This window comes from Eurypyga helias, unplaced genomic scaffold (assembly GCF_000690775.1).
Source record: "Eurypyga helias isolate BGI_N326 unplaced genomic scaffold, ASM69077v1 scaffold45313, whole genome shotgun sequence".
Classification (NCBI taxonomy): domain Eukaryota; kingdom Metazoa; phylum Chordata; class Aves; order Eurypygiformes; family Eurypygidae; genus Eurypyga; species Eurypyga helias.
The window spans coordinates 1-9,946 of record NW_010241416.1 but is presented as its reverse complement, the minus strand read 5'-3'; the positions used below and the strand labels follow the sequence as shown (position 1 = coordinate 9,946).

Below are 9,946 nucleotides of genomic sequence, written 5' to 3'. Positions count from 1 at the left end.
GAGCAGCACGGGATGTGGCTGCTGTTACTTCTGGAACACTGCGATGGGGCTGTCACAGAAAGAGTCATATTCACTTACGCAATGACCTGGCTAAGCAAAACTCCGGTTATTCCTTTGCCATCGAGAGCTGGAGATTATGGAACAGCCAGCCTCCGAGGACCAGGAGAAAGAGTATAAAGACAAAACGTTTCAGGATGCAGTGTAGTCTGGCACACTTTTCTAGTGTCAGTTCTTTTATATAGACACCAATTTCTCTGTTGCTACAGAAACAGCCTTAACAACATCAAACCTTCCAGGAGAGCAGCGTCTCCAACCCCGGTGGGTAGCAAGTGTCTGAAGAAGCTCAACCATTACTGTACCAGGGAGCAGGTGAAAGGTGCCCTTCTCCTGCCTTAAAGACCGCGTAGAGAAGACGGCTCAGTCGTATTTCTTCTATTTAATCTACCAGTCACTGAACCCAACGGTATCCAGGTCTGGAGCAAAATAAGGAAACGTAGCACTGGAACGATTGCGTACTGACTCCAAAGAGTGGCTGTAGGTGGAGGGTTTTAAACAAAGACTCTAAATCAAGTCTTTACTGATCAGTTCCAGCCTACAGAAAGTCCCAGACAATCTCAGAAATCTCTCAGTAGTTGTGTATGTCTACTTCACAAGAGATCAAAAGAGATACTTATCGTGGGTGTAATGGCGAATTTCCATTGATGGGACTCTTATCCCAGTTGTTCTCAGAGCTCGGGCTGAGAAGTGGGAAAATAAATCCCTTTCCCATTCCCATTGTCTTCTCCTCCCCTGTTCAGTGCAAGAAAAGACAGTCAGTCCACTGCTGCCCTGCCTGACCTCAATCCTTCCCAACCTACCCATCCTCACACTCTCATTGCTAAAAATAGAAAGATACTGTAAGGACCCTTTTCCAGTTTGCAGTCTTCTGGGGGCTCTGGGCTACCTACAGCATACAGAGCTTGCCGCTGTCTTCTGGGAGCCCCAGGTGATTCCCACCAGGCCTGGGCTAGCTCCTGCTCTTGCGAACTGCTGCTGACATCTAGCTGCTCCACCTGATTCCCTGCACTCCTATCGAAGGCCTTCCCATCCTTCCCACCAGGTCTGGCAGGCACAAAGCGTGTGCTTTCCCTAAGGATCTGTCCCAAATTCCTGAGAGGTGAAAGAGACCTAATGACATGGCCAGGAGGACTCTAATGATGCTGACTTTATGAATATGCCTCTGGAGAGCCCCCTGGGGTGCAGAGACTCAGCTCTTAAGACACTGTGATGTTGTTTGTGGACCTGCAAGTTGGGGAGCGTCTGGAAAGCAGCTCATGAGAAGGTAGCTTATGATAACCAGTTCCCCAGCAGAAAACACCCTGGAAACAACCCATATATTAAGGAGCTGCAAATTACGGAGCTGCGAACCTTGAGCTGGAAATTACATTTCCATGAGATTTCCATATTTCTTTGTGTTAATGAGACAGACCCAGGAAACTTATGAGTTCAAATAACTGAATGACAATAGCAAGGAAAACTCAATTTATTTTTTAAGGTCTTCAGAACAATTACCTAATTTTATCTTAGCTTAACCAGTGCCCCCATTTTCTGAAGACAAAAAGGAAAAAACGGCAAGGAAGAGAGCAAGCAGGCAAAGGCGCCTGCTGGAGACCCGGAGCAGAAGGAGGTGGGTCTGAGGGATAAAGCTACAGGCCCACAGGGGACCAGTGTGTCTCCAGAGGGTAGAGGCCATCCGCTGCTCTCCGCAATAGCTACCACAGCAGGCATGTAGACATCTTCCACTCCCACAAAGGAGTAGGTCATTCCATGTTTCTGCCTGCATTACTCTGATGTGCTAAATGATAACTGTGGCGAGAGGAAAGATGCTTGCTGCAGACAGCTGTTGGGAAACCCTGAAGAATCACACGTAAGACGGGCAAAGCTTCGAGCGTTGCAATAGTACACCAGTTTCGGTTCATTCTTACCGCCACACCCTGACTCCAATTATGTTCTCCAGTCCCAGTAATGAAATCCAGGTATTCCTTCCTATACACAACAACTTTACTAGAGTTTTACCTATTCTGGGCTTTGCTCCTGTGCACGTAGGGGCTGAGGGGAGCACAGCTTGGAAGGGAGGGCAGGCTGACATCCAGGCACTGCAGTTGACACAGGAGCCCTAGGTTCAACTGCCGACTCTGCCGGAGGCGAGCTCCTTGTCTTTGGGTAAATAACTTTGAGCAAGTCTCTCCAAACCTCTGTCTCCTGCTGGAGATATCACTGGAATGCTGCTGGATTTCATTGTAGTGGATAAGTAACATCCAAGGATGCAGAGATAAGGGGAGGCATCTTTTCAACAGAAATAAGGAGAGGAGGAGCAATAGAATGAGGGGGAAATCCACGAACACTGGGATAATTTAGTCCTTCAGTAAATGGGATTATTTATTTGCCACAATAACAGCTATTCCAAGCCACAGTCCTGACCCAGAGTGAGGATTTGAGCAATAGTCTGAGCTCCCGTGTTCCCTGGTGAAGCAGGCTTGGAGAATTGGCTGGCTTCAGAAAGCTGTGGAATGCCCGGCGCCTGCTCAACAGCTGGCAGAAGCATGTTCTCCCCAGAGAGAAGGCCACTGCTCTCGAGTCTTAGCAAAGCGTCTCAGGAAAATGAGCTTAGCCTGAATTCTGATGTCAGAAGATTGAAAGGGTTCTTACTTTTTAATTTCTCTGCCTAGTTAAGATTTGGGGACGTTTAGTGGTAGAGAAGAACTTCCAGTTTGCACTTAATCCATCTTCTCCAAGCCAGTGTAGAAGTGAATTGGGCAACCATTGTTCTGCCAGCTGTTTCAGCAATTCCATCTTTATATTTCCTAGGACAGTATTCCCAAGCCTCTTATTAAAATGCAGCACATACTGACAGAGAAATTGCCCATGGGATGTTTCCATTCCCCTTTTCTGTTTCAAAACACCCACCCTCCCTAGCAACAAGCACTATCCATAATGATGAAAACTGCAGGAATATCTTTCACAGAACCAAGGACAATATTTAAAGTATTTTTCCCTTACTTATGCTCTCCTCAGAGAAACAAATCCTTTGGGAATTACTGGAGAGCCACAATCACCTAGGAAGAACCTTTCATCCATGTCCATTAAGAGATCACTCCATGGCCTCCCTTGTCTCGTAGCAGTGTTCTGGAGTTGTCCTTTTGCCAACGGAGAGATTGAAAGGTTAATCTCTGTGTCTCTGATCTTTCCACAGAGTTCTTACATCATTCCTCATACATCATTCGAGAGTCAAACTTCATATTTATTCTTTCTTTTTCATCTTACATATTCCAACATCAGCACCTCGCATGAAAACTGCTTATTCAACTCAAAATAAAATGAAAATAAATTAATGAGAGATAAAGAGCTCTTTGATGCAATAACCTTTAATGATTTCTTCCTGGTATATAATTTAGGACAGTGTTTTTCCTGGCTTAATGTTGTAAAGTTTGCATCATAAACAAAAAGCTGATGATTCATAAAACATTATTGCTAATGTATTTTTGAAATTAGCAAGAGACATGTAAAGTATCTTCCTGGTCTACCAGGATTCTTGAAAGGAAACTTCCCTTTGAGAAATTATTCTTGGCACCGACGGCTAGAGTAGCCAGCCTTATGGGAAGAAGAATCAGTGGTGACACCCACTGTGGAAGGTATAAATAGGGTTTCGCTGCAGCAGACAGCTCGCAGTCTGATTTAATATCAAGCTGTGCATCTTGCTTTGGGCTTCTGCTTGCATTTCCAACTGCTGTCACCATGAGCTGCAACATTAAGGAGACTATTACTATGTCTAGCAAAGGCAGGAGCAGTGGTGGCAGCTGTATCATTGGTGGTGGTGGTGGAGCACGGATTTCTTCTTATGGGATAGGCAGTGGCAGAGGTTTTTCTGGAAGGAGTTACTGCGGTGGAGTGAATTATGCAGGGGGACTGAGTGTTGGTAGCTTGGCTGGTGGGAGCTATGGAGGTGGCAACTGCTATGGCAATGGCCTGGGTTTTGGCCTTGGAGGCGGTGTGGTTGTTGGTGGTCTTGGTGGCGACTGTTTGCTTTCATCCTGCGATGAGAAGGTCACCATGCAAAATCTCAATGACCGCCTGGCTTCCTACCTGGACAAGGTGAAGTGCTTGGAGAAGGAGAATGCTGAACTGGAATGCAGGATCAGAGAGTGGTATGCTACACAGGGACTCTCCTGCGAGCCCCGGGACTACAGCTGCTATTACAAAGAAATCGAAGATCTTCAGAATCAGGTAACCCCCTTTTCAGCTGTTCCTCCTCTAGAGTTTATTTCTGGTTTTGTGTTTAGAACTTACTGCTATTGTTAGGGGCAACGTTGGTGCTGTTAAACCTCTTTGCAAACATACATTTTGGCAAGTTCTCCTCTGATCTTGTGGAGTGTGGGTGTGTGTTCAAGAGGCATGCTGCAAGGTGGGATAATACTCTTGAAAAGGAAAAGGATGCTTTGTTACATCGTGTTTTCACTACACAATTGTAAGTAGGGCATTACCAAGTGTGCTCTGAGGAAATGTCGTGGTGTCAGCCCAGTAGGAAGAGCAAAGCAAAGAGAACTATAGAACAAGAGCAAATCATACATAGGAAATGCTGTATAAAGCATTATAAATTCTAGGTGGGAAAAGCTGAGGATTTAAAACTGATTGCTGCGGTGGCACAAAGTGCCTGATACTAATATCTCCACAATGAAAGCTAGGGCTGATCTTAAGGCTTAAAGACACCTTCCAACTGTCTTCCCTCAAGATCCTTAAGCTTGAAGCCAAGAACATGCCAGCCTGGATGTCAGCTGAGCCTTAATGTCTCAAGGGAGGTTCTTGAGGTTCAATTCTTCATGAAGCACCTTCAGAACTTGCCTTCAGACCTTGAAACTGGGAAGTCCTGTCTCATGACTCTCGACTCCCAACCTCTACATAGTCAACCTCTTTACTGGGTGTGAGTTAAGGAGGCAAAGCAACCTCCGGCAACTGCTCTGCTCTGGGAACAAGGGTACTTCAGAAGGCAACAGAAAAAGGAAATTGTGAAGAGTTACTACCCAACTGCAGAGTATAGCAGCAGAGAGAGGTGAGACGTCTCTCATGGTCTGCTCTCTTCCAGATTGTCTGCGCAACCATTGACAACAACAAGATCATCCTGGACATCGATAACAGCAGGATGGCTGCCGATGACTTCCGTGTGAAGTGAGTGCCCCCCTGTGCAGAGGAACCCGCCTGCCTCCTCCCTGCTGCTTTACATCGTCCTTGCAGAGTCTCAGGGCACTAATTACAGAGCCTTCAGACAAGCTTCCCCACAACACCACATTAGGACGGGATGGGGTGATGAAACGCGTTTTGCTCTCGGTCACCAGCCCTCCCTTAATTGGTATTTTCGGGTAGAACATTTGGCAGTGGTGTTGGTGTGGGCCGGGGATCGACTGGAGGGAGTGGTCCTTCGTGGTATAGTTGGTGCATTTCCATCACAGACCAGTGCAGATTGGGATCAACAAACCAGAAATGCAGCTGAGTAAGGGATGTCAAACACACAGTGATCAGGAGCAGGACAAGAACAGATGGGGGAGAAAAGCTTTCGCACAACAGGGATCAGCTGCAGTGCAGAAACCTAGTGCACAGGGCACTCAGCATGGACAACACACAGTCGAGAGCAGGCAGGGGGAAAGGAGGTGGTTGCATGAACGGAGCCCATGTGAGAAGTTACTGTTCTGAATTTCTGCGCTCTTGCACAAACCAGGTACGAGACGGAGCTGGCCCTGCGCCAGAGCGTGGAGGCTGACATCAACGGGCTGCGCCAGGTCCTGGACCAGCTGACGCTGTGCAGGTGTGACCTGGAGGCACAGCTGGAGTCGCTGCGGGAGGCTGGGGGAGGAGCTCTCCTGCCTGAAGAAGAACCACGAGGAGGTAGGGTCCTGCCCTTCCCTGGGAGCCAAACTGAGCCTGCACCAGTGTGCTCTAATGTTGAAAGCACAGATCAACCCCTCTCACACCACAGCTCCCTCGTCCCACACTCCCGGGTTCAGACCTGTCTGGGTCCTGGGGGTGCGGGAGCTTGGGCAGGGGTGGCTGCTCCTCTCAGGGCTGTGCTGGTGTTGGGAGCACAAGTTACTGCTGACTCCAGCGGGTGAGAAGAGAAATTACCCAGCAGATTTATGGGGGAAAGCACTTGTACCATCTTCCAGAGCTTTATGGGAGGCATGCACTGCAGGGAGAGCTGTTCTTAGCCCTCTGCCCTTCTGCCGTGTCTCTCAAAAGCCAGGATGTGTCTGATCTGGGCTGTATTTCCAGGAAATGAACTGTCTGAGAAAACAATCGACTGGAGATGTGAGCGTGGAGGTCAATGCCTGCCCTGGACCAGACCTCAGGCAAATCTTGGAGGATTTGAGATGCCAGTATGAAACACTGATAGCGCGCAACCGGAAGGAAGTCGAGGATTGGTATGAATGCAAGGTAAGCTGCTGCGGCACAAGCTGACCGGCAGTGCAGGGCACAGGAGAACCCCAGAAAACAGACGCGGAGACAATAAGCAGCTCTTCCTTTGTGATGAAGCTGAGATCAGCACTCATTACACCCCGTGTTCCACAGAGACACAGGCCTGTCCGACCAGTTCGTTATGTCCCATCTGGGACAGCAGCATTTGCCGCAAGGCCCTGTGGTGTGTTCTTGGATCTGAGAAATTCCACATTTGGATTAAAGACACTTAATAGCCACGAGGTTAATGGGATTTGTAAAAAGACCAGGCAGTGGCAGCCGGCGGCTAATGCCCAGTGCACAGAGAACTCGCCCTGTTCACCTTCATTTTGCTAGCTACCCTCTGCTTCTGTGACAGCCAGCCCAAAGTACACAGATATTCTCTGAAGCTCTTTATTCTGGTGGGTGATTTCAGATTGAGGAGGTGAATCGGGAGGTTATTACAAGCGGTCAGGAGGTAGAGACGTGCAACAATCAAGTCACCGAACTGAGACGCCAATTGCAAGCCCTGGAAATCGATCTCCAAGCTCAGCTCAGCCAGGTAAGTGATGAGCTTGCTGACCCCCCTGACGCGGTTACTGCTGGGTTTCCTGGCACGCACAGCCAGCCCTACCGACCAGCACGACGGTGGTGAAAAGCTCTTTCATTTTTGTATTGGAAATAACCTCCAGGTGACGCTTACAGGAATGTTGTTTCTTTGTTCGGTTGTCTTGTTTATCAGAGAAACAACTTGGAATCCTCTCTGGCTGAGACCGAGTGCCAGTACAACACCCTCCTCGGTGAGCTACAGAACCAGATCACGTGCGTGGAGCAGCAATTGGCTGAAATAAGAACGGAAATAGAGTGCCAGAACCAAGAATACAAGACCTTATTGGATGTCAAGTGCCGCCTGGAGCAGGAGATTCAGACCTATCGGTGCTTGTTGGAAGGAGGACAGCAGGACCTTATGTATGTAGATCTCTAAAGGGATAAAGAAATAAATGAAAATATCAAGGACCTGTACTATGGACTGGGAATCTGAGATAATCTTTAGTCCATCTTAATGCTTTCACTCAGGTGAAAAAGTTGTCTCATTGACTGTGATGAACATTCGAGTCAACTCAGTGTCACTCCTTGGGATTTGCAAAGCAGAGAAACCAGATCTGTTAACTGCTAGTTACAAACTACACGCTTCACACCAGCACTCTTTTCTATAGTGAGGTGGCGAGAGAAGAATTAATTGCAAAGCTGCATTGCATTTTCATGCCAAACGAGGGCACAAATGCAAAGCAGCTCTGAAAATGAAAAAAGAGTGCAATGTAAAGTACCCTAACCCCTCTAAGGGACATAGTTGGAGACTTTGTGTCACGTAGTCAGTCAGCAGTGTCATGTAATGTTCTAAAATTCCCTATTTCTCTCATCAAATTTATCCCACTAGTCACGGAGGAGGAGGAATCGGAGTAGGAACCGGTGTAGGAGGAGGAGTCATTAGGACAAGCCACACCTATACAACTTCATCTTCCCACTGCCAGCCCCAAGTCCCACCCTGCAAGACCGGCGATATACAAGGTAAGAGCTGTGATTCCACAAAAGGAAAACGGGTTTTGTCAGTCTGTTCCTGTGCCATATGGCCGGCAGACAACACACGCTCCCAGGACACGTTACTGGTGTCTTCCCAGAGTTACTACACTGCAGCTACGATCTGTTAGAATGGAGCCAACTGCGGTGCCAAGTAGGCTGTGTCCCTAAGAGACAGGTTTAAAGAGAGCTCTGACAAGCTGGAGTAGCAGTTCGCAAACAAGAGACCAGGGGAGCAGTAGGACTTAAAGGTGAAAGCTGGGGAAATGAGGCATAAAGAAAAGATCTGGAAGGAGAAGCAAAGAAGACACCAGCCGAACAGCTTAGCAAGACAGTCTGGAAGGAGTGAAGAGCAAATCTGTAACTTCACCAAGTGCAAATTCCCATTAAAACACAATTATTTAGGGAATTTCTGGGGTTGCCGGGGTTGTCTGCCAACTGCTCTTGTTCGGCAGAGTGTATTTCTGAAACAAGGGCACTACACAGACCAAAATTCTGCTATTTGAAGGATTTCCTCTCCATTCCAATCAGTTAATGTTGCTGTACTTTTTCTGCAGTGACCTGCAGGAGAATCTGTGATTGAGGAATAACGGACTAGAAGATGAGATACAGAGGAACCTACAGCCAAAACAAGAACACTCGATGTTCACTGCATGCCTCTCTACAGAGAAAGTAGAAGTAACCCAGCGACGCTTTGCCATGTATCTATAGGGGCCTGTTGAGGGGCACCTCCGTTCTGCTGCTTCTGTAATGCTGTAATTGCTAGAACTCAGAGTTAGTCAGGATCACTAATGTACCTGCTGGTGCAAACACTTCTCTAATAAAACTTTGCTTCTGCCTGATGCAATCAAGAAACCCGTGTCTGGGAACTGGGTTCCTTTAGAAAACCAGGGGCTGGCCCAGGGGCAAACCACAGCACCAGACCTGCCACGCAGGCTCGCCGTGGCCCAGCGGGAAAAGCCCCTGCACAAGGCTCACCTAAACCGGTCGGGATCGTGCTCCACTGGGAGCAAAGCTGCTTTGCCAGTGGGAGCTAGAGAACGGCCTCGCTGACCTTGCGGGTCTTGTCCACCTCCGCCCTGTCCAAGCGTGGAGCACACGCTGCCCATTCTTGCCTGACATCCTCCATGACCCGCATGAACAGCCAATTTGGGCACATCCCCATGTGCTTCCCACAGAGCGCTGTGCTAAAATTCACTGTAGAACAGCAAAGGAGGAAGTAAGTGGAGCTGGAACTCCTCAGTGAAAGGAGAAGAGAGAGATCAGTGCCAGAAACTGCCATGAGAAAGCAAGCTCAGTGGTGTTTATCCACACACTGTCAGCGGCTTAGCAGCCAGGCTGGTGCACATCTCCAGCTGCAATCCAGATGTGTCAGGCATTAACTGTGAGCTGTGTTGGCTGCTGGGGAGTGCGATATCAGTTCTACACGTCTTAACAGCCCTGCATTGCAGTCGGGGGGGAGGGAGGCGTCTTCTGACCTCACCTTTTATGCACTTCAGTAATGTAAGCGTGTCTGGGTGAGTCTGCCCCTGCAGAGCAAATCCCATCTCTTTGGAGTGGGACATCTGTCTGGGGAGAGGGACTGTGCCACGCAAGGGCCTTTATTCCGGGGTGACTGGAAGTGGAGCCCAGGGCTGACATGGCAACATGACATTTTTATCCTGAATCTCCTCTTGGGGCAGCCAAGGGTGGTTGGGCGTCTGTAGCTGTGCAGAGACACCCACAGGCTGGAAAAAGCAGGTGGCCTGAAAGCCCTTTTTAGAGCCTATTGAACGTGGCACAAACATTTCTCACACCTAAACACGCAAAATATTTTGGAGTCCTTTGCTGAGAAATTAAAAATGTTTGCAGTGCCAAAGCGGTGCATTTCCCCAAACCCCACTCCTAAATGTAGCACACACCTGGG

The 9,946-nt window shown here is 48.4% G+C and overlaps 1 protein-coding gene across 1 annotated transcript; it reads left to right on the top strand.

Moving 5' to 3' along the window:
• Positions 1-3,726: 3,726 nt before the first annotated feature.
• On the top strand, positions 3,727-8,886 carry LOC104507449 (keratin, type I cytoskeletal 19-like). The gene is given in 9 exon segments (XM_010148736.1): positions 3,727-4,263; positions 5,120-5,202; positions 5,750-5,879; positions 5,881-5,916; positions 6,301-6,462; positions 6,899-7,024; positions 7,205-7,431; positions 7,901-8,031; positions 8,598-8,886. Coding segments are annotated over 9 exon segments (1,410 nt in total). The 5' UTR covers positions 3,727-3,774; the 3' UTR covers positions 8,624-8,886.
• The last annotated feature ends 1,060 nt before the right edge of the window (positions 8,887-9,946 follow it).